The sequence below is a fragment of the Protopterus annectens genome, chromosome 4.part0, assembly GCF_019279795.1.
Source record: "Protopterus annectens isolate FY-2018-M chromosome 4.part0, PAN1.0, whole genome shotgun sequence".
NCBI classification, from domain to species: Eukaryota; Metazoa; Chordata; order Ceratodontiformes; family Protopteridae; genus Protopterus; species Protopterus annectens.
The window spans coordinates 585,594,816-585,620,912 of NC_056733.1; the positions used below are offsets into that span (position 1 = coordinate 585,594,816).

The window sequence follows — 26,097 nt, forward strand, 5'->3', positions numbered from 1 at the left end:
TCTGCTATTTCTGCTCATTATAATTCAGACCCTCCCATCTTTTCCCACCAGCTCATGAGACTGTTCCTCAGGGGAGCTAAGAACTTAAGACCTCCTAGATCTCCTCCTATTCCTGCTTGGAATCTCAATTATGTTTTGGAAAAACTAACCTTGCCTCCTTTTGAGCCTGCCGCTTCTGCTGACATCAAGTTTTTATCTTGGAAGACAGCTATCCTATTGGCACTAACCTCTGCCAGGAGAGTTTCAGAGTTACAAGCTCTTATGGTGGTGGAACCTTATATTATTTTTCATCAAGACAGGGTATCTTTGAGGACTAATCTGACTTTCATGCCTAAGGTGGTTTCCAAAGTGGCTTTAAATCAAACTATCCACTTGCCAACCTTTTTCCCCACTCCTCAAAATAAAGGGGAAAGGATCTTACATTCCTTGGATGTACATCGACAGCTATGTTTTTACCTGAACAGAACCAAGGACATCAGAAAATCAGAACAATTGTTCGTTTCTTATGCTTCAAGTTCCCAAGGTAAAGCCATTTCTAAACAAACCATTTCTAAATGGATTGCTCACGGAATCAGATTTTGTTATTCACACCATGGAAAGCAAATCCCAGGGAGCATACGGACTCATTCCACCAGAGCTGCTGCCACTTCTGCAGCCTTCCTCAGGAGAGTTCCTACCAAGGACATTTTGGAAGCTGCAACTTGGAGTTCAGTGCATATTTTCTCTAAGCACTACAATTTGCCTCTCTACTCTAAGTCTAGGGCAGGCTTTGCCTCTGCAGTCTTGCAGGGCCTTTTAGCCGCCCCTCCTCCTTTATGACCACCTCCCTTTCTTTCAGCTTTGGGATTCTACCCTACAGTCATGACTGCAACAGTGAAACATGATGAACATAGTACAGTTGTGTACACCTACCATAAATGTAGATGTTCGAGTGTCTTCACTGTTGCAGTCTGGGTTTCCCTCCCTCCTGTCCCCTCTTATTTTTACTTTTGTGTGGTTCCTTTTTTCACCATTCTTCTGAAGTGTATTTGCAAAGGTTTTGGGACCATTTTCATTTTGGGACTCCTGACATCTGGGGCAAGAAAAACTGGACAAGATGGCATTGGCTGTCAGCTTTATACTCCTGGCACTCTGACGTCAGGGAGCAGAGTTGAACAGCCGACACCGGACCCAGACTTTGGGATTCTGGCCGACTGAGGGCTGCCTGCCGGCAAGGGAGAACCCTACAGTCATGACTGCAACAGTGAAGACACTCGAACATCTACATTTATGGTAGGTGTACACAACTGTACTTTATTTTTGAACCAGTTCATGTGTGAGAATATACTTTACTGTGATAGTCTTTGTTTTATCCTCATTTATTGTATATGCTGAAAAAATTCAACCTGTCTCAAAATGATCTACAACACTGAATTATCTTTTTCTGGATTATCAAATACAAAATAAGGCTATTTTTTTCTTGAGTACAATACCAGCTATCGCCTTGAATTTGCTAGTTACCCATAAGACAAATAAAGGATAAAGAGGACCCTCCTTGTCTGCTTACTCTGTTCAAACCCAGCCTGTCAGAGAGGAGCCCTCCCACCTTGATTCTTGCGTCTGAATCTTCATATATCTTCCTAATTAATCCCATTATTGTCAGGAAATATAAAGGCTGCCAGTGCCTCTTCATAAAGTCCCACCAACGCTATGAAATGTTTTCTGCATCGAGAACCATCAACAATAAGGGGATGATCTTGAATTCTGCTTCTCTTCAGGTCATCATTGTTCTGCTAATGTCATCAAATGTTTGTCTCCCTTCCAAAAAAAACACATTGATCCATGTCTATTGGTTTTGACAACAATGTAGCCATTCTCTTAGCTAGTATAGATACGCGTTATAATTATTGTTCAAAATGGAGACCGGTATAGCTGAAGTTGGATTAAAGTGTATTTGCCCTTTTTGAGTAGTACAGCCAGCACAGCTTTCTTCCTAGAATCTGGTACTGTCCCTTCTTATTTCAAACAAAACCTTCCAGCTGTTTGTCACTTTTCTCTTCTAACTTCCACATTTCCACAAGAATACCATCTGTTCCCGAAGACCTCCCTGTTGATTGATTTATACCTTTCCATTTTTCTTTCTTCCCCTTCAGTCTTCTCTATTGATTCTTGAGGCTCATTTTCCTCTAACATTTCCATTTGTGCCTTTTCTCAATTCCCCCATTCCTCGTCTCTGTACATATTTCAGAGAATTTCCTTAATTGGGTCTATGATTATTTTTCTAGTCATATGGTCTCTTAGCTTAGCAACACCCCTTTCTATTTTATGTTGCCTAAGTCATTGTGCTAATAGTTTTTGTGTTCAGGGGTTGTCATAAAAAATACTTGCTCAACATAAACTTTCTAAACTCATGTATATTATACACTTATTTTTCTTATAGCACTCAAAAAGTGCTCCTCTTGTGTAAGATTTCACTTCATCTGCAATACTTAACATTTGATAATCCACCTAAATAATTCCTGTTACTTCACTCTCTCATTTCTATCATATTTTTAAATTTAATTTTCATTTTATCCCACTGTTCAGCTATCCCTTCTGAAGAAATGCATACATTCCCTAGAAACTTCTGAATCATTTCCTTTAACCCATTCCTTAAAGTCCTCTCTTTGCGATCTTAGTATTAGTAATTTAGGGTAAAGATATATGCAAGATAATAGTCAAACCATTTATATGTCCTTATTGGAAGGAAGTCTTAGAAATGTTTGAGATTTTTCATTTAATTCCATTTGTACTGTATCTTTACCATATGCTTGTCGGCCAGAGCAAAAGTAGGAAGATTGGGGTAAGTGCTCATTTTTACAGGTGTATATAGAAAGAGTTGCATCTCTAAGCATGCTGGTGTTGCTTGGATGGCTTTGAATGATGATGATTAACTCTTGACCCTATTTTCTTTCATGGTAGCTTTGTAACAGTATGGGTTCTAGTATGCTTAATCATTAACATTTTATGCAACGTCTAATTCAAACCGTTAGCATCATTTCTTCAAGTTCTGCTTTTAAGATGTGCTGGCCAACTCTTTCTTCCACCAGCTTACTGCACAGGGATGCATGGTATGTAGCTACCAAAGTATAATTTCACCCCCCACACACACTTTTTCCCAAGATAAAACAGATTGCTTCTTTTTTTAAACACCTTTATTGAATAATCAGTTAATACATAGGCAAATATACATTTGTATAAAAGAAAACAAACCATATTAGCATTTTCAGAGTTACAGACATTATACATGACATATATTCTTTTGTACAATTATCATCAATCCAACATTACATAAATTAATCAAGTCCTGCCAAGACCTTACTATGTCTAGTCAGTTCAGATCCTACATCCCTGCTCAAAAACTCATTTCCTTAGTTACACCCATTTGCTCACCCAATATTTCTGACAGAGTACTCCATATGGAATTTTTAAAGCCTGCCAACTCATTACAATCTCTTTACTCTGATATAGCACTTTTTATTATACATAGCACCATACCAGCCTAATACCCCTTTTTCGATCATCCACACCCCTTGAACTCTTCTCAAACCCATCTACACAAAGTTCTTAACTTTTCCTTCTAGCATGTCACGGGGTCAGTTGCTAGTGTCATCTCCTGCTCAGCTGATGAATCTGGGAATATTAAGGCAATGTTACAATTGCCTCATGTACACAGACAACCCTCTCCTTCTCCCACAAAACACAAACACATGCAAGAGATGCAAATATATAGCCAAACTGGAGGCTGAGCTCTCTCATCATAGGACTGGCAAGACCAGACAGGAGGAGAAGGTAACCACACACACCTCAAACCCAGTCTCACATAGCACTAGCACAACCTCATATCACACACACAAACACATAAAACATACTCGGAGGCTCTGACCAAAATCTACCAAAACAGCAGAGGCCACCAAAGCAGACACCCAAACAACTACCACCACAGACCAAGACACATGCAACACATAGACCACAAAGTCAGTGTGCCAAACAGTCACAGCCCTTAAGGCCAAGCACAATGCCAGATACTCTTGTCATAGGTGACTCCATAGTCAGACACACTGACGTCCCACTCACCAGATTGAGCAAGGAGAAGGTCACAGTAAGCTGCCTGTCGGGCGCTAGAATCCGCCACATAACGCAAGCACTCAGGTCACTCAACAGCAGGTACAAGTATGACTCATCATTGTCCATGCTGGTGTGAACGACCTGAGACGCACCTCCCTGGACTACATGAAAAGGGACATAGAGGAGCTCTCTGATTATGTAGCCCAGGCAGGTATGACCCTCACCTTGAGCAGTATCCTACCTTCACCAAGAATGATGCCACAGTACAGAGAAAAGATGATCAGCTTTAATAATTTGCTTAATCACTGGTGTCATTCAAAGGGGATCCATTGTCTGTCTGCCTGGGATGACATGCTGGACAAGCCACGTTGCTTCGCAAGGGACGGCTTGCACCTGTCACCCCTGGGCTTCCAGATATTGGCAAAGGCTCTTGCCACCCCCATAGTGCCTTTTTTAGGCCAGGCTCAAATTCTAAACCTACCACCCTAGAACAAAATAAAGGAAAAAAACTAAGGGTAATGCTGCTCAATGCCAGAAGTCTCAACCTCAAGATGCATGCACTTGAAGCCCTTATCAGTATGGAGAACATCGATGTCTGTGCTGTGACTGAAACCTGGTTCAAGGCTCCTGAGAGCACCCCGGCACTATCAGGTTTTACCTCATATCATGCGTTCCAGCCACAAAATCCGGACAACACCAAGAAAGGAGGAGGGGTGTCCATATTCATCAAAGATACCCTCACCTCCAGGTTGGTGGCAACGCACGATGCATCGGAGACCATCCAGGTGCAATTAACCGTAGGCAAGACTGCTCTACAATTTGTAGCATGTTACAGGCCACCCTCTCAAACTCAGGATCCTCACACAGCATTCCTGAAAACTCTGGAGGGATAAATGTAACCCCAAACACCATCATACTAGGTGATTTCAACTATCCAAACATAGACTGGGATCACTACTCAAGCCCCAACACTTTAGCCCAAAGGTTCCTAGAGTTCATAAACTCTAATGCCATGGAACAACTAGTCACCATGCCCACAAGAGGTGAAAATATACTGGATCTCATCATCACAAACATGGGGTCACAATGTTCAACACCGGAGGTATACCATTCATTGGTGAGATCAGATCATAAACTAATCTCACTGGAAGTCCACATCTCGCCCCCACCCCAGATAAAAAAGACCACAGTGAAGAACTTCTCTAAAGCCAACTTCACACTTCTTAGGACTGGTGTGGTCTCTTTCAAGGCCCTAGGACTGGTGTGGTCTCTTTCAAGGCCCCTGAGCCAGCAGAAACCATCACTAAAGCCGCTGAATCACTTACAAATGCCTTCTACCAGCACCTCCAGGACTGCATGGATCAGGCAATCCCAAACAAAACAAAGACTCTTTGTACCAAAGGCAGGCGTCCAGTCTGGTGGACCCCAGCCATAAACAAGCTCTACAACAAAAGGAGAAAGCTACTACAAGATAGAGCAAAATCCTCAAAAGGGAAGACACCCTTGAGCATCGTAAGTAATAAAACTAAGATCTCTCATAAAATCCTCCAAAGCAAATTTTGAAAGAAAAATTGCCACGGACTCAAAAGGCAACCACAAGGCCTTTTTTAGCTATGTTAGAAACCTGGGAGGAAACTCCCAGATATGTTCAGAACTGGTTCAAAATGATGTAAAGTTCACTGAACCTACAGACATTGCCAACAATACTGGCTGACAGGTTCAGTGCAAATCCCAAAAGGAGAAATATCTATACCAGAGGATTGTATCCTCCCAAACATCTCAAATGCTCAAGTAAGAACAGCTCTCTCCAAGGCAAAAACACAGCATCCATGGGACCAGATGGTGTCCCGGTTGTGTGCTCCACGAGCTCATTGAGGAATTAAACCGCAGTTAGGGCAGCTGTTTAATCTTAGCCTCACCTCAGGATACATACCCAAGGAATGGCGACGGCTACTGTGGTCCCATTACACAAAGGCGGTGCCTCCACCGACCCTGAAACTGCCGTCCCATCAGCTTGACAAGCCTGGTCTGCAAAGCTATGGAGAGGATCATTATGGAACTCATAAATAAAGACATAGGGAACCTGCAGACATTGGATCAAACCCAATTTGGCTTTGTCAAGGGCAGATTGTGCCTTTTAAACTTGGTTGACTTTTGAAACAGTCACCAAGGCCATTGATGAGGGCAAGGCAGTCCACACAGCCTACCTTGACCTGGCAAAGGCCTTCGACATGATACCCCACTCAGGCATCATAGAAAAACTCACCAGTTTAAATGTGAACCCATACGTCACAAGATGGGTTGCAAACTGGCTAAGTGACAGAACCCACAGGGTTAGAGTTGCTGGCGCCATGTCAGATTCCAAGCCTGTCACAAGCGGTGTCCCACAGGGCTCGGTCCTGGGTCCACTCTTGTTCGGCATCTACTTTTCGGAAGTACAGGCAAGCACAGGAGGATTATGGCTGACAAAGTTTGCAGATGACTGCAAACTGGGCCATAGTTGAAAACACATCAGACACAGATATCCTTCAGAAGGGTCTCATAGAAACAGATAACTGGTGCCAAAGCCATGGCCTAAAGTTAAACGCTAAAAAATGCATAGTCATACCCTTTGGGAAAAACATGGTTACCCTAGCTACCATATAGGTGGCAATCCACTAAGCACAGAAGAGGTTATCAGGGATCTGGGAACCCAGGTTGATAGCAACCTCTCATTTGACACCCACGTTGCCAAAGTTGTTAGGAAGACCTTCTACATTGCCCACCTGATCATGAAGGGTTTCACGTCTAGGTCAAGAGAGGTCATCATTCCCCTGTACTCATCACTCATCAGACCGATGATTGAGTACAACGCCCCATTTGGAATGTATCTGACCCGACACCTACAGCAATTGGAAAGGCCCCAAAAGTTCCTCACCAAAAGGATAAAGGGGCTCAAAAATATGTCCTATGCTGCCCGTCTGAAGGAGCTCCAGCTCTACTCGGTCGCTTACCACCTGCTCAGAGGTGACCTGTGCCTGACATACAAGGCCATGTCCAACCCGGAATTAATGAACATGCTTCACCTCAAAAAATCTAAATCCATCAGATCCACAAGAGCACGAGACTTAAACCTTGACACGGTCATAAATAGGACGTGCTGGAGGGACAGATTCATCACCCAGAGACTCCCTATGCTGTGGAACAAAATCCCAGTACATGTGAGGCAGAGCACCTCGCTGGCCTTGTTCAAGAGAAATCTTGACCAATGGATGGGAGATCGCAGGTATACCCCAGGGATTACATCAGTGTCACTGCTTGACAGAGGCACAGCAAAATAATGGGCATAATATCCTTCAATAGAAAGGGGTGGCGTAAGCCACAAAAACTCTGGGCTAGGCTTATAAATGCCCTAGGGCAGATAGCCTAGTATAAACCTATGAACCTATGTTCCCAGTTACCTCTTTCTTTCCCATTGCACCTCCAACATGTGTCATTTACCTGAGAAAAAAATCTTTGGAGTCTGCTTGGAGTATAAAAATACCTATGCAGATACTTCAAGCAAAAATTCCAAGTCTTCTAGGCTTTATTGCATATTTGGGAGCCATACATATATCATCCAATTGTTTCCTTGTGAATTGCTTATCCAGATTCTTTTCCCAATATTTTCTAACCTCCTTTGATTGATACCACACAATATTTTATATGCCCTACAAATTATCCCTTTTTAACAACAGCTTCTGATGTGGTCCTTTTTTAACCTAATCTGCCTTTGCTGCTCCGCATTTTTCTCCAATTTTCCTTGAATCCTCCGCTATCAGATAGGTTTCACTTGGGACTTGCTCTCTTTCAGTCTTCTCTCAGATCTTGCACTTCTGATTAGAGAATTAACAGTGGTACTTCTGATTAGAGAATTGCCAGTGGCACTTCTGATTAGAGAATTGCCAGTGGTACTCTGATTAGAGAATTGCCAGTGGTACTTCTGATTAGAGAATTGCCAGTGGTACTTCTGATTAGAGAATTGCCAGTGGTATGTCTGATTAGAGAATTGCCAGTGGTTCTTCTGATTAGAGAATTGCCAGTGGTACTTCTGATTAGAGAATTGCCAGTGGTACTTCTGATTAGAGAATTGCCAGTGGTACTTCTGATTAGAGAATTGCCAGTGGTACTTCGGATTAGAGAATTGCCAGTGGTACTTCGGATTAGAGAATTGCCAGTGGTACTTATGATCAGAGAGTTGGCAGTCATACATAGGCTTGCTGGAATTGTGCGTTAAAACTAGAAGATTTTAATTGATTGTAATCTTCAGCAGTTTTGTTTATTTTCTCATATCCCAATCTTTTTAGCCATTAAAAGGTGTTGAAATTGGACATGTTTAAATATTTTGGATTTAAAATTTATAATCTTGTTTTTCAATCAAAATAGCATGATTCTTCTTTTCTCAGATTATACAATTGTGTTACCATGCAGGTTGCATTTGATATGTACGGTACATGTATACCAAAGAAAAGGTGCCTTGGTGATGTTTTGCCAGAGATGGCCTGCACCTGTCGACCTTGGGATTCCGGATACTGTCTAAGGCTCTTGCCACCCCCATAGTGCCTTTTTTAGACAAGGCTCAAATGACAAATTCTCCACTGTAACTAGTACAAGCAAGCAAAATCTGAGGGTAGTGCTACTCAGTGCTAGAAGTCTAAACCTCAAAATGCACTCTCAAGGCATTCCTTAAAATGGAGAACATCGCCATCTGTGCAGTGGCAGAGACCTGGTTCAAGGCTCCAGAGAGCACCCCTGCATTATCAGGCTGTAATTCATACCACACCTTTTGGCCACCTAACCTGGACCGAAACACTAAAGGTGGAGGAGTGTCCATATTCATTAAGGATATCCACACTTCCAGGCTAGTTGCTCAGCATAATGCATCCGAGATTATCCAAGTGCAACTAACTCTGGGCAAGACCACAATCCAAATTGTAGCTTGCTACAGATCCCCCACCATGCCCCAGGATTCCCACTACTCATTTCTTGATACACTGGAAAATATTAGGGTACAACCTAACACCCTAATAATGGGTGATTTCAACTACTCCACCATTAACTGGGAAAACTACTCATGTACCAACTCTTTTGCTCATTTTCTGGAATTCATAAATTCTAACGCCTTGGATCAACTTCTCCACACCCCCACTAGGGGCAGCAATATCCTAGACCTGGTCATTACCAACACTTGCACTTTGTTTGGCACTTACACGAGTGCATGGATTGTGCCATCCTCCAAAAACAGAAGCCAATCTTGTGGTCCCCTGCCATAAGCAAACTCTACAAGAGAAGAAAGAAACTGCTGCAAAAAAAGAGTAAAATCCCATGATTGGAGGAACTCCCTGGTCAGCCTGAATAAGAAGCTGAGATCCCTTATAAAATCCTCGAAAACAAAATCACCACTGATTCTAAAGACAGCCACAAAGCATTCTATAGCTATGTCAAGAATCTCAATGGCAACACTCAGATCTGCTCTGCGTTACAGCAGAATGGCAATAAATATACAGAACCAAGTGATATTGCCAACATCCTGGCAGATAGGTTCAGTGTGAACTTTATCCCCCTCTCATCTCCTAAAGAGCCCATCTCTATACTGGAAGAATGCAAAGTTCCTGTAATCATGGCTGCACAGGTAAAAACCACACTCTCCAAAGCCAAGAACACCGCATCCATGGGACCTGACAACATCCCAGGCTGCATTTTGCCCGAACTACAGAACAAATGGACACCCCACCTAAGTACCATGTTCACAGCCTCACCTCAATCTTTGTGCCCAGTGAATGGTGCACGGCGATGGTTATTCCACTCCATAAAGGGAGATCCACCATGCACCCTGGGAACTTCCACCCCATTAGCCTGATGAGCATGGTCTGCAGGGCCATGGAATGTATCATCATGGAACTTATAAATAAAGACACTGGTAATCTCCAAACTCTGGACCCCACCCAGTTCGGGTTTGTAAAACGCAGATCATGTCTCCTAAACCTGATAGACTTCTTTGAAGCAGTCAAGGCTTTCGACATCATCCCCCACTCTGGAATTATAGATAAACTCACTAAACTAAGCATAAATCCGTATGTCACAAGATGGGTTGCCAACTGGCTCACTGACAGAACCCACACTGTGAAAGTAGCAGACTCCAAGTCCGACTTCAGACCAGTGACAATTGGAGTACCACAGGGTTCAGTCCTGGGTCCCTCTCCTGTTTGGTATCTACTTCTCTGAAGTGCAGGCTAACACCAAAGGTCTTCGATTAATGAAGTTCGTAGATGACTGCAAACTAGGAGCCATAATCGAAACTCCTAACTATGTGGACATCCTACAAAAGGGCCTCACTGAGACAGATGCCTGATGTCAAAGCCATGGCCTCAAGCTCAGTACCAAAAAGTGCATTGTCATCCCTTTTGGTAAAAACTCTGTACCCATGAACTACCACATAGGCAGTAGTCTACTTAACACTGAAAGTGTGATGAGACCTTGGGACACAGCTGGACAGTAGTCTCTCCTTTGATAATCACATCTCCACAGTAGTCAGGAAATCCTTCTACGTGGCACACCTCATCACAAAAAGGTTCCTCATCCAGGAAAAAAAGAGGTTATTGTTCTCCTCTACTCGTCACTCATTAGACCCATTATATAAAGTACAGCACCCCTTTTGGTATGTACCTCACAAGACATCTACAACAACTGGAAAGGTCAGAAGAATACCTCACAAAGAGGATTACCAGCCTCAAACAGAGATGCCCTATGCAGACCATCTCAAAAACTCCAGCTTTACTCCATCGCATGGTAATAATGGACTCTGCTTTGACCACCTTATCTCTGCAGTGGTTAGAAAATCGTTCTACCCTGCACAGCCATAGTATTATCCCAAGGTGCAGTAAAGTTATAGCCCACACTCTTCTTCCCTTACCAGGCTCATCATTGGACATGTTGCACTCTTCGACATATACCTTGCTAAGTACCTAAATCAACTTGAAGTCTCAACCTTTCTACACCAAACAGACCTCCAGTCTTAGAAGTCTTATCTACTCTGACAGACTAAAAGCTCTTTGTCCTCATTGCCACACAGACTCCTGAGGGAGTGATCTCTGTTTAGCCTTTTGTGTGTGACTCTGCATTCTTTGAACTTCTTCACTTAAATAGAACCAATTTCAATGCAAACATCCAGTGCAGAGATCTAAACTTATATTAATACATTAACAACACCAGAAGGCATCACAGATATGTAACCCAATGTATTCCCTTTTTCTGTAATAGTTTGCCCTTGCCTATAAAGCAGAATATTTTCCTAGCATCCTTTAAAACCAGTTTTGATGACTGGGATGGGTGATCACAAATTTTTGCTGGGATATAGGAAGAAAGCATGTTTAATGGGGGCACCTTCCACCACTACTGAGTATTGTGACTGAGTTCTCAATGGTCTCCTTGACTGTAATCTTAGTTGGAACCTGTGAACAATCAGCACCATTGAATAGGTGCCATTTGTTCTCTGCAAGTTAGTGCTGTGTGATGAGCACAAATGCAAATAATTATTTAAGAGCTACAGTTAGCATCACAGTTTCTTAAATGATTTAGTAGAGTACCCTCACTTCAGCGGCTGTGTCAAGGAGACATTATGAATCTGCTGTAGTTTGTTTTGTGTAGGAAGGCATTACTTCGCCAAAAGAGATGCAGCTCAGCTGAAGACTTTTTTGTCTTGTCACCTCTAGAGATCATTTTTATATTTACTGAGCACCAGCAGGAACGTTGCCCAAGATGCCAGTTGCCCCTGCTAGTGCACTGCATTTTAGTTCTATTTTTGACTTTTTTCAGTAACCCCCTGTTGGTCAGACATGCCAGTATTCAACTGCAGTTTCATTCTTCTCAGGGAGACATAAGCTGCACTGTGACATTTTTATTTAAAATTTGTTTACTGGGAAAGTCTGACTAGGAACAAAGCCAATTTTTAGTGGAGGCCCAGGGAGAAATGTTCCAGATGCATGTCTTTATAATGTGGGAGGAAACCGGAGTACCTGGAGAAAACCCACATAAACGCAGGGAGGACATGCAGACTCCACACAGAAGACGCTCCAGCTGAGAATCGAACAGGAGAATCTCTTGCTGTGAGGTGACAATGCTACCGCTGCACCACTGCGCCGTCCATGTTATAAAGTAACAAGACATGTTATAAAGTAGTGCTTGTGTGCCTTACACAGCAGAGCACAGCATTCATTCCTGAACTGGTGCTCCTGGTTGGCAACATCATCATAGATGATACAGATGCAGAAAGCTGAATCTGTTACAATGCCAGCATTTGTCTCCAAAAGATACTGCCCCATGTTAATGACCATTTTCGGCTCTTTCAGTTAGGTGTTAATTGCAAGTATCATGCCAAGACCCCTAGTAGTTATCTGAAATCTTAGGTCAAGGACATTATTGGTAAAATTGTGCATGTCCTTCAAGGATGCATCTGCAGTCATAACATATGGGTTGTCCTGCCTCAGGCAACCCTTCGGTCGGCCAGATTCCAAAGTCTGGGTCTGGTCTCAGCTGATGCCGCACTTTCCCCGACGTCAGAGCGTCTGGGGTATAAAAGCATCAGCCGACGCCATTTTCCTCAGTCTTTCTTGCCGCGCGGTGCCCGAAGCAGAAGCTGTTCGCAAGTGCTGTTCGGTCAGATCCAGTGATTTCAGCTACCGAAGACTTCAAAAAAAGCTAAGTACCCCGTTGGGGACTCTTTCTTGCCTCAGCCGATGTCAGACAAAGTAAATAATTGTTTAACTTGTGGGAAACAAATACCTCATAAGGATTTCCATTCTTACTGCCTTCCTTGCTTAGGCCCAGACAACGACGTATCGGCCTGTTTAGCCTGTGCCTCCTTCAACCGACGAACTCTTAGACGTCGGTCAGAGTTTGCAGAGGAATTTTTTGGAGCCGCTTTTGCTTATAAAATGCCGTCGGAGACTCCGACTTCGCATATGGTCAAAAAACGCAAGGAAAAGGACCGACACTCACGGCCCACGGTTTCGGCTGAAACCACGGCTAGGCCTACCGCAAGTGTCTCAGTTTCAGCCGAAACCGAGTCCTCGGCGATTCCTTCTTCCAAAACCATACTTCCGACCACCGAGGCCCGAGAGGCCCCGGCTGAGTCGGCTTCAGAACTACCTACCGAAGCTAGTGTTCAGGAATTGTCCGACACCATACCTTTGGACAGTTCTACCCCTGCACGTGGGGCAGCTAGGCCCCCTGCTTCCATGTCCATTAAGGCCTTTTCAAGGGTTAAAGCTGCCAAACTTTCAAAAGCTTTGCTTGCCAAATCTACCTCCCAGAGGCCTTCCTCTAGTTCACAGATCCTCAGCCTTGCTGAGGACCTTATTTCCTTAATTAGGGGTTCACAACCTCACCCAGACAGGGCCTCTCAACCTCCTCCAGACAAAAGGCCCAGGACTGACCCCTCTGATCCACACTCCTCAGATGATTCCATGGATGGATCTGAGTTGTCAGACCACCAGGAAGGGGCTTACTCGCCTTATGAGGATTCAGATGCAGAGGAATCTACCCTTCGGCCTCCCCTCCTGAAGAGTTTTCCTTTGGTGAGACTCTACACTCCATGAGAGAGCATTTTCAATGGCAAGGTCAGGATTTCTCTGATTCTAGAAAAAGATTAAGGACCTTTTTGCATTTGCCTCAGCATAGGCCCTTAGCTATACCTCCTGTTCTGAATGTAATTGATGATGTGTACAATGATGTCAGTGCAGCCCCTGATACTCTCCCTCCGGCCCCTGCCAAACCTGACAGATACTACATTTTCTCATTTCCATTTGTATAAAGCCCATTCTGCAGACCCAGAAACTATTTCTCAGGGCCCTAAAGGGGTTGCGGCCGCTATTGCCAAAAATCCTCTACCCTCTGACAGAGAGTCTAGAGCTTTAGAGAGATGGGGAAAGAAGGTGTATACTTCTGCAACTCTTTCTGTCAGGGCATTAAACTGTCAATTTCATATGATACAGTACCAGGAGTATTTGTTAGATGAACTGAATAAGAAACTTTCTTCTCCTGAACCCCTAGACCGTAAATCCCTTCAGGATTTGGTACACAACTCACAACAGGTTAGTAATCATTTCTTAAAATGTGGCTATGATGCACTGGAGGCTTCATTTAGATCAGCTATGACTGGGGCAGTTATTCGTAGGCATGCCTGGCTGAAGGAGCAATCTTTGCCAGACCATGTCAAAGCTAAACTCCTGGATTCTCCAATGGAGAAACAAAATTTATTTGGCTCCTCTGCTCAGGAGATCTTAAAAAAGGTTGAAGAAAAGGCAAAATCTGTGCAAACAGTTAAAGATTTCCTGCAAGTTCAACCACCGAGATTCAGCAGAAACTGGCCTCCTAAGAATTGATCCTTTCCAGACTCGGACAGAGCCCAGAGAGGCAGGAACAGGCACCCTAGAGGCAGAGGTCAATCGAAGGGCTCCTACAGAGGCCGTCAGTGGCAGCCTGCCAACCAGAGGAGTAGTGCAACAGCAACAACAACAACTACTACACCAGGACAGGGTCAATGACTTAACTCTGATTCTGCCTACCAAGGATCAACTGGAAGCACCCTTGGGCGGAAAGCTGGCTTTATTCTCAAAAAACTGGCATTATATCACAAAGGATACATGGACACTGCAAATAATAGACAAAGGATACAGGTTCCACTTCCACACATTGGCAAAAGGAGGCAGAATGCCAAACCTTCCACCAAATCAGAGGGCAGAGGCTTTAAAACAAATCAGCAATTTACTTCAGATGAAAGCTATAGAAAAGGTACCATGTTCAGAACAAGGCCAAGGATTTTACTCCAGACTATTCCTTGTACCAGGAAAGGAAAATCAATGGAGGCCTATTCTCGACCTGTCCGCACTGAACACTTATCTCATTGTGCCAAAATTCAAAATGCTGACCCTACAGCAACTTCTTCCCATGTTGGGCAAGGAGTCTTGGCTGGTGACTCTAGATCTCAAGGAGGCATACCTGCACGTCCCTATTCGACCAAACTGCAGAAGACACCTCAGATTTCTTGCAGGATCAGAGCATTATCAATTCTCAGCATTGCCCTTTGGCTTATCTACTGTGCCCAGAGTATTCACAAAATGCCTGGCATCAGTAATTGCACATTGCAGACTACAGGGAATTCAAATTTACCCATACCTGGACGACTGCCTAATACAAGCGGACAACAAGGAAAATTTGATAAAGGACTTGGCCTATGCCATACACCTGCTACAGACCTTGGGATACACAGTCAACATCCAAAAGTCAAGACTAGTACCATCCCAAAGGACAACCTTTTTGGGTGCAGATCTGGACACAACCACCCAAATGGCCTTTCTCACAGAAGAAAAACAAAAACAACTTCCAGATTACTTCATGATTCTGACGAGACAAACTCAGCTTACTGCAAGGAAAATCCTGCAGGCCCTGGGTTACATGGCATCCTGCATAATTCTAATACCGCATACCAGGCTGCTTATGAGGAAATTACAATGGTACCTCCGGAGTGTATGGTCTCAGCACAGTCACAGTTTAGAAACCATGATACCAATCATTCCATGCCTTCAAAAGGAATTCCTGTGGTGGGCTCAGGCCTGCCAGTCCAACAGAGGGTTGCCTTTCAACAAACCAAAACCAAGGCAGACCATCACCACGGACGCCTCAGACCGAGGATGGGGAGCACACATGGAGGACAAATGTATCCAAGGCCTATGGCCTCAAGGACAGCTAAGCATGCACATAAACCAGAAGGAAATGCTGGCAGTGAGACATGCAATCGAGGCATTCAAACCCTTCCTCCAACAAGGACACCTGCTAATAAGGACAGACAACACCATGGTCATGTGGTACATAAACAAGCAGGGAGGCACACATTCTTACCCTCTATGCCGGATGGCTATGAATCTGTGGGAACTGTGTCTGAATCTCAATATCCAACTACAGGCCCAATTCGTGCCAGGGAAAGAAAATGCCCTGGCGGACAGCTTAAGCAGAACTACCATGGATGCACACGAATGGATGCTGCACCCAGACATCTTCCAACTCATAGCAAAGACATGGGGAATGCCGGAGATAGATTTGTTCGCCTCCCCACTCAATCATCAACTGAAGACATTCTGCTCAAGGACATACCACCCACAAGCTTGGAGGGTGGACTCTCTCTTTCAGCTGGAAAGTCCTAACAGTATATGCCTTCCCACCTCTCCCATTGATGTACAAGGTTCTACTGAAGATCAGGGAGGAACAACCAAAAGTGATACTAATAGCTCCGGACTGGCCAAGACAACACTGGTATCCATTATTGAGAAGCATGTCTCAGGCAAAATCATGGCCTCTCCCCCTATGGCCTCTTCTTCTGATGCAGAACAATTTCAAGACCTGCATCCAAACTTAAAAACATTGCAGCTAACTGCCTGGAAAATTCCTTAAATCCCAATCAAACTGTTTTATCTCAGAGGGTGAAGGACATTATCCTGGAGGCTCGCAGGCCGTCCACAAGGAAGACATACTCAGCTAAATGGAAGAGATTTCTCATTTGGAGCACATCAAAGGGCACAGATGTCACAGTGGCAAACCTAACACATATCCTAGAATACTTAGCAGAATTGTTCCACAATGGCCTGTCCTATTCTTCCATTAAGATCCATGCCTCAGCAATTTCAGCAGAATACAATGTGGATCCACCTACCTTCTCACACCCTCTCCTCAGACAATTTCTGAGAGGGATCAAAAATATTAAACCTCCAAGAAGACCCCCTCTACCCGCCTGGGATCTCAACTTTGTGCTGGAGAAACTGACACTACCTCCTTTTGAACCAGCAGCATCAGCGGATCTACAGTTTCTATCTTGGAAAACTGCATTCCTTCTGGCAATCACATCAGCAAGAAGAGTATCTGAGTTACAAGCATTAATGGCAGTGCAGCCTTTTCTTATTTTCCACCAGGACAGGGTGTCACTAAGAACCAATCCTACTTTTATGCCATAGGTGGTATCTAGGGTATCCTTGAACCAAGCTATTCACTTGCCTACGTTCTTCCCTAATCCACAGAATAGAGGGGAAAAACTTTTGCACACCCTGGATATACACAGACAACTACACTACTACTTGGACAGAACAAAAACTAGCAGAAAAACTGACCAACTTTTTGTAGCATATGCAACTGGGATGCAAGGAAGAGCAATTTCCAAACAGACAATTTCAAAATGGATAGGAAATTGCATTCGATTTTGCTACTCCTTTCATGGAAAGACAGTTCCTGAAAATATCAGGCCTCACTCCACAATGGCCACGGCCACCACTACAGCCTTCCTACGAGGGGTGGCTACCAAGGACATTTTAGAAGCTGCTACTTGGAGCTCCGTGCATACATTTGCCAAGCATTACAATCTACCTTTATACTCTAGATCCAGAGCAGGGTTTGCAACTGCAGTCCTGCAGGGGATCTTAACTACACCATGCTTTTCTTAGTACCTCCTCCACCAGAGTGGCTCTGGTATTCTACCCATATGTTATGACTGCAGATGCATCCTTGGAGGACATAGTACAGTTTTGTACCTACCATAAATGTAGATGTCCGATAGGTATGCATCTGCAGTCAGGATTTCCCTCCCTCCTTCCCCTCTGTGGTATTCCTAGGGTGCGTACCCCTCTTTTAGCTAGCTGGGGGAATCTATTATGGTGTATTTGTTTGTTTATACATGTATATAATTTGCAAATGTTTGGAACTTTTCAGCATTTATCCAAATTTAGCCTTCCTAGAGGGCACCTGGCATCTGGGGCAAGAAAAACCTGAGGAAAATGGTGTCGGCTGATGCTTTTATACCCCAGATGCTCTGACGTCGGGGAAAGTGCGATATCAGCCGAGGCCAGACCCAGACTTTGGAATCCGGCCAACCGAAGGGCTGCCTGAGGCAGGACAACCCATATGTTATGACTGCAGATGCATACCTATCGGACATCTACATTTATGGTAGGTACAAAACTGTACTTTTCTGTTGAGCTTAAGACTTGGTGAAGCATGTGTGTGTGTGTTGCTCTTCTAACTTTTTTACCACTTTCTAAGGGGTTCCCTGTTACCTTTTGGTGGCGTTGTGACTTTATGGCATCTGTCTTGAGGTCTGAAGTTTGTTAGTTTGCTGTGCTTGTGTGAGTTGTTCCCTTACATTTCCTGCCAAGTAGAACAAAAGAATGACCCATCTGCACAGAGCAGCAATCTTCATATTTTTCAGGTGGTAAAGTGGAAAGCCTGCAGTCTAACTTGTTGAAATGCTAGTATGATTCAGTGATGCTTTTACAAAGTGTGCAGAAGATCTGAGATTCCTTGAGCAGGCTCAGTCTTACATTAGTCATTTCATAGTTAGTCTTCCTTCATTGCTCAAGTTTCTGAATGCTGATTTTTAGTTTAGTGCTCCACATGGGAATGATGTCTATGGGTCTGAAGTCTAGTACATTTGCTGCACTCTGTTATCACAGCATCTGGGAGAAAGCATGAGGCTTTTTATTAAAGACTGCTGTTTCTCTGAGTTCGTGACCTTGGGTGTCAACATAAAGTAAGGTGGTACAAGTGTGAAGCCCTCCTTGTAGGTATGCAGGGGGCTGACACCATGAAAAATATATGTTAGAATTTCTGTTTGCTTCTTTTGCAAAAAAGCAGTTCATTCAGCTAAGAGACACATATTTAGGTGGTTTTTGGTGCTGTCATGCAACAGCAGACAGGTGATATGGTTCAGAACACTTACATTTCAAAAAGGCACAGTAGATCCAAGGTCTTCCAGATACGCAGTAGGCCTGCCAGAGCATGAGGCTTGGATTGTGTGGTGGTATGAGGGTTTCTGTATTTTAAAAGATGGCATCTTATTCTTACTGTCATTTTTTCAAAAGTTTTGGAACCTGTTGATTCCTCATTCATTGTCTAGTATTTCAGTAGTCCTTATGCCTACCATGAATTTTGTTGTTTGAAAGACTGGTTTAGTAGGTATACCACTGGCACAGTCTCAGATTTTTGCCCTGTTAACGATTTGTAAAGAAGTGCCACTTAATAATATCTTTGTATCTGGATGCAGGGTCAGGGTACAGCATAGTCATGTGACTATCATAATTCTTATAGTATTCTAAAGACATTCAAGTTGTGGCCTCACCACACACACACACACTCCACAGTGAATGTGTACTCAGCTCCATAGAAGTCAAATCTGTAGCATACTGTATACCCAGATGTCAGAATTTCTTCGTACTAGGGTGCATGCGGGTATGTACATTTTTAACAAATTGAATATAGGGATAACACTACTCTACTTCTAGTTACTATGTACTAAGGGAAAAATACACAGACAACATTTTAAATTTTTTGTGATAAGATGGAGAATACTTGGAAAAGGCACTGCCTGTCTCTTATGTTGATATTTCCCAGCTATCTTGTAATGTAATGAAACTTAATATTTAGAGGGCTCTTCATGAAGTACTACCCACTGGTGTAAACTGCTGTACTACAAGGATTTTTGAAATGCCAGCTTTGTGTGACTTCCGTTGCTCAGATAGCAGATTTCTGCCGTTTTTGTTCCCTAGATTGAGGAGTCTGTGCGTTCAATGGTGATGAGATATGGTAGCAGACTGTGGAAGCTGAGAGTTCTTCAAGCTGAGCTGAAGATCAATATCCGCCTCACTCCCACTGGAACAGCAATTCCAATTCGTCTCTTCCTGATTACAGAGTCTGGCTATTACCTAGATATTAGCTTGTATAAAGAAGTGACAGATCCCAGTACAGGACAGGTATGTATGATATTAAACTGTGGGATATTGTTAGCTTGCTAACCTGGAAGACTCGCAACACAAGCCAACATACCTGTCTTGGTTTCTTATAAACCTTCATTTAAGAAAGAAAATGTATTTTGTTTGCTCTTTAAAGATTTTAGTAGATGTCCTAATGTTTGAGTTTTTATTAGAATAGTAGCATACATTCTCTAGTGTGCAACTTTCATTGCTATAAACTGTATCCATTTGGTTGTTATCTATTAAATTATTTACTTAACTACCTGTTTTCATCTTCTCTTCTTTAACTCCTTGGTTTGTTTACTTGCCTTGTCTGCTGTCTCTGTTCCTTTGAATCTACAGGTGATTAGTGCTCTCAGTTTGACTGCTTCTTTCATTAACTGTTTTGTGTTACTTTAGTCTGCAGATTTTCTAGTGTTAATGTAATGTGTTGTGCACATCCATATTTGCACTTCAGCTTGTATGCATGTATACATTAATATAGTTGTACTCTGATACTTTTGTTTCAGCACATGAATGATGTATTGCTGCTGTTCTTCCCCTGCACAACCTTCTAATTCCTGCTAACCCAAACCCTACACTTTAGCTTAGAAAAACGCTTCCCATAACACTGCCACTACACTAGAAAGACTCATATATGTACCACACACATCAACACGCACACAACAGTAAATATATCCCCTTACTTAACCCAAACTGTAATGCTAACCCAGAAACAATTGCACACACTCCTACAGCATGTCTATTCCCTTACCTAACCCTTGCCAGCTAATACTCAAACCCACTCCCACCCCCAAACCCGCACTCACTGCCACAAATCCATCTTTCAGCATTTGACATTCTCATCAGTCAACCACAGACACATACACTTGCACGTTCACATACTCAACATTTACACCTACATTCTATTATTTCTCCCAGCCTAGCATTTGAAATAAACATAATCCGTTATATGTATGTATATAGCGATCATTGTTAGAGTACATTTACCAAAACGTCACTCTTCACATTATTGAAACCAGATCATCGAAGGTTCCACTAAGATTGCACTACAGGTGAGAAAAACCTCAATTCCTGCCATACTTCAGTCTCAAGCAAACACCTCTTGACACTTTTCAGTGCTGTGGGTAGTCAGTGTTTTGGCCATTCGGGATTACAGAACTTTGATGTTCCAGTCAGTCAGCATTTCGGGCTGACTATGGTAGAATAAGCACCTTCAGGTTAAACCCTCCTTCAGATCTTCTTGAGATTTGAAGAAGGGTTTAACCCGAAGGTGCTTATCCTGCCATTTCAAGTTTTTATTTCTCATTTTTATTATAGGTTCATAGGTTCATACTAGGCTATCTGCCCAAGGGCATTTACAAGCCTAGCCTAGAGTTTTATGGCTTTCGCCACCCCTTTATTTTGAAGAAAACTATGCCCATTATTTTGCTGTGCCTTTGTCAAGCAGTGACACTGAGGTAATCCCTGGGGTATATCTGCGATCTCCCATCCAATGGTCAAGATTTCTCTTGAACCAAGGCCAGTGAGGTGCTCTGCCTCTCATGTACCGGGATTTTGTTCCACAGCATAGGGAGTCTCTGGGTTATGAATCTGTCCCTCCAGCACGTCCTATTAATAACCGTGTCAAGGTTTAAGTCTCCCGCCCTTGTAGTTCTGAGGGATCTAGATTTTTTGAGGTGAAGCATGTTCATCAATTCTGGGTTTGACATGGCCTTGTATGTCAGGCACAGGTCACCTCTGAGCAATCGGTAAGCGACTGAATAGAGCTGCAGTTCTTTCAGTCGGGCAGCATAAGACATATTTTTGAGACCCTTTATCCTTTTGTTGAGGAACTTTTGGGGCTTTTCCAGCTGCTGCAGGTGTCGGGTCAGATACATTCCGAATGGGGCATTGTACTCAATCATTGGTGTGATGAGTACAGGGGGACGATGACCTCCCTTGATCTAGATGTGAATCCCTTCATGATCAGGTGGGCAATGTAGAAGGTCTTCCTAACTACTTTACCAACGTGAGTGTCAAACGATAGGTTACTGTCAACCTGGGTCCCCAGATCCCTGATCACTTCTTCTGTGCTCAGTGGATTGCCACCTGTATGGTAGCTAGGGGTAACCTTGTTTTTCCCCGAAGGGTATGACTATGCATTTCTTGGCGTTTAACTTTAGGCCATGGCTCTGGCACCAGTTATCCGTTTCTGTGAGACCCTTCTGAAGGATATCTGTGTCAGATGTGTTTTCGACTATGGCGCCCAGTTTGCAGTCATCTGCAAACTTTGTCAGCCATAACCCTCCTGTATTTGCTTGTACTTCAGAAAAGTAGATGCCGAACAGGAGTGGGCCCAGGACTGAGCCCTGTGGGACACCACTTGTGACAGGCTTTGAGTCTGACATGGCGCCAGCAACTCTGACCCTGTGGGTTCTGTCACTTAGCCAGTTTGCAACCCATCTTGTGATGTATGGATTTACATTTAAGCTGATGAGTTTTTCAATGATACCTGAGTGGGGTATTGTGTCGAACGCCTTTGCCAAGTCGAGGTAGGCTGTATGGACTGCCTTTCCCTCATCAATGGCCTTGGTGACTGTTTCGAAAAAGTCAACCAAGTTTAAAAGGCATGATCTACCTTTGACAAAGCCAAACTGGGTTGGATCCAAAGTCTGCAAGTTCCCTATGTCTTTATTTATGAGTTCCATTATGATCCTCTCCATGTCCTTGCAGATCAGGCTTGTCAAGCTGATGGGACGGTAATTTCCAGGGTCGGTGGAGGCACCGCCTTTATGAAGTGGGAACACAGTTGCCGTGTGCCACTCCTTGGGTACGTATCCTGAGGTGAGGCTAAGATTAAACAGCTGTCCTAACTGCAGGTTTAATTCCTCGTTGAGTTCGTGGAGCACACAGCCAGGGACACCATCCGGTCCCATGGATGCTGTGTTTTTCGCCTTGGAGAGAGCAGTTCTCACCTGGGCATTAGAGATATTTGGGGGGCTACAATCCTCTGGTATAGATATCTCTCCTTTTGGGAAGTTTGCACTGAACCTGTCAGCCAGTATGTTGGCAATGTCTGTAGGTTCAGTAATTTTCACATCATTTTGAACTAATTCTGAGCATATCTGGGAGTTTCATCCCAGGTTTCTAACATAGCTAAAGAAGGCCTTATGATTGTCTTTTGAGTCCTTAGCGATTTTCTCTCAAAATTTGCCTTGGATGATTTTATGAGAGCTCTTAGTTTTTTACTTATAATGATCAGAGGTGTCTTACCTTTTAAGGATTTTGCTCTATCTTGTAGTAGCTTCCTCCTTTTGTTAAATAAGACTTTTATAATAGCCTTGTGATCTCCTTGGTTTTGTCTTTTTGTTTTTTATACATTTTATCCAAGTGTGTTTCTTTGACTGCCGAGCAGTACATCTGTGGATTCTTTTTTATATACACACACACATATATATATATATATATATATATATATATATATATATATATATAAACACAAGGCAAATGAAAAAAATGGGAAACTGCCTTGGTATAGAGAAAGAGGTAATGGTTATGAATAGTATAAAGATTTTTAAACAAGACTAGTTACTATGTTAAAAGGTAGTCTGCACAAAAGTAAATGGAGATATTGAGAATAGAAAATAAGGGATGAGGGATAAAAGCAGTGTTTAGAGGAGGACTGTAGAACATGTAGAGGTGTGCAAAGATAGTGAGACTGGGGAGGGGCTAGCAGGAGTGGGTGTATAATATTCTGATGATGTTCATCGTGCATACAGCTGGAGTAATCACATATGGGTTTTCTGCCGTCAGGCGGTTCCTCGGTCGGTCGAATTCCAAAGTCTAGGTCCGGCGTCGGTTGTTGTCGCTTTCTTTCCTGACGTCAGTGAGGCAGGGGTATATAAGACACAGCCGACGCCATTTTCTTCAGTCTTTTTTGCCGCGCGGTGCCCGAAGCAGAAGCAGTTCGTAAGTGCCGGTCGGTCAGCTCCTGAATTTACGAAAAATTGGAAACCGAAGTCTTCTTTAAAGCCAAGTACCCCGTTGGGGAAACTTTTCTTGCCTCAGACCGATGTCAGAAAAAGTTAACAATTGTATTTCTTGTATTCTTGTATTGCAAATACCGCATAAGGATTTCCATTCCCTCTGCATACCTTGTTTAGGCCCAGACCACGACGTCTCGGGCTGTCGCTTTTGCTCTACTTTCAATAAACGCACTATTAAGCGTCGGGCGGAGTTCGCCCAACACCATTTTGGTAAAGCCTTTGATTATAAAATGTCATCGAGGACTCCGACTACCATTTTGTCCAAAAAATGCAAGGACAAGGACCGACACGCGAGGTCTGCAGTCTCCACCGACACCACGCCAAAACCGGCTACACATGGTTCAGTTCTCAGCTAGACGCCTATGCAGTCCCTGACTACCGACGACACTTCTTTGGCGGTGTCTTCTGTAACCGAGACCGCAGGTACCTCGGCCCATACCCAGACTACAACCACCAAAGCCACTGTGAGCGTTGAGCCTCCTAATGTGGACAGGTCCACTTCCACCCATGGTGTCTTTAGACCCTCATCTTCCTTTTCCATTAAGGCCTTTACTAAGTCCAAATCAGCCAGGCATCCCAAGAGGCCTGTTACACAGGGCCCATCTCCAGGCCCCATGCCTAAAAAGCAGATGCTTAAAATGGCTGAGGATTTAATTACTCTTATCAGGGGTTCCCAACCCCCTCCAGACAAGAGACCCAGAGTGGAGGAAGATTCTTCCTCTTCTGATCAGGGCTCCATTTTTTCAGAACATTCTGATGTAGAGGAACACTCTTACTCCCCTTTTGAAGACTCTGATGCAGAACAGTCCATTTCTTCTGTATCTCCTCCAGAGGATTTTTCTTTTGGGGAAACCTTGCACACCTTGAGGGAACACTTCCATTGGGAATGCCAAGACTTATCTGATTCCAAGAAAATACTTCAGGAATTTCTTTTGTTACCTCAATACAGACCTCTGGCGATACCTCCTGTCTTGGACATATTTGATGATGTTTATGCGGAGGCTTGCCTTAATCCGGATTCCCTGCCTCCTGCCCCAGTCAAGCCTGATAGGTACTACAGAGTAACTCCCACCAATTTCTTTACAAAAGCCATAATGCTGACCCTGAAACCATTTCTCAAGGCCCCAAGGGAATGAAGGCCTCTACTGCTAAGAATCCACTACTTTCCGAAAGAGAGTCAAGATCCTTAGAAAGGTGGAGAAAAGAGGTATATACCTCGGCCACCCTAGCCATGAGGGCCTTAAATTGTCAGTTTCATATGCTTAAATATCAGCAGTTTCTGTTATCACAATTAAGAAATAAAATGTCTCAACCTGAACAACCAGATTTGAAGGAGTTGCAGGATATAATGCATAGTGCAGAACAAGTGGGTAAACGCACCCTACAATGTGGCTATGATGCCCTAGAGGCCTCAAGTAGAGCTGCTGTTACAGGATCAGTCATTCGTAGACATGCCTGGCTTAGGGAACAAATTTTGCCTGATCATGTGAAAGCTAAACTACTAGATGCTCCTTTACAAAAGGATGTGCTATTTGGTACTAATGCTGAGGAGATACTACGGAAAATGGAAGAAAAAGCCAAATCTATGCAAACTGTCAAAGCTTTTCTACAGGTTCAACCACCACGTTTTAGCAGAAATTGGCCTTCTAAAAACTGGTCCTTTCCAGCCACGGACAAGCTCCAAAGAGGTAGATACAGGCGCACAAGGGGCAGAGGACAATCACAAGGATTATATAGAGGCAGGCAATGGCAAACTCCAGCACCAAGAGGTGGCGAAGACAGTGCACAACAATACAGGAAACAAACCCAATGACTCCCTCCTTTCCATGCCAAGCAAGTCTCAGCTGGCAGCACCCTTGGGAGGAAAGCTTGCATTATTTACAAGAAATTGGCATATTGTCACAACAGACAAATGGATCCTGGATGTTATAAACAGAGGCTACAGATTTCATTTTCACACTCTTCCAAAAATGAGAGGCATGCCAAACCTGCCACACAATCAAAGGGCAGAGGCACAACTACAAATTTCAAAGCTCATAGACATGAAAGCTATTCAAGAGGTACCTACTCACGAACAAGGTCAAGGTTTTATTCCAGGCTATTTCTGGTACCAAGGAAAGGAACCGACTGGAGACCCATTTTGGACTTATCCATCCTAAACACATTCTTACTGCCAA

At 43.5% G+C, this 26,097-nt stretch overlaps 1 protein-coding gene across 1 annotated transcript in view; it reads left to right on the plus strand.

Moving 5' to 3' along the window:
- Positions 1-26,097, plus strand: part of ACACB (acetyl-CoA carboxylase beta) — a 1,510,375-nt gene that overhangs the window by 1,057,326 nt on the left and 426,952 nt on the right. Inside the window, exon 35 of the mRNA XM_044068517.1 lies at positions 19,689-19,892. Coding sequence (XP_043924452.1) covers positions 19,689-19,892 — 204 coding nt within the window. The remainder of the gene's footprint in view (positions 1-19,688; positions 19,893-26,097) is intronic.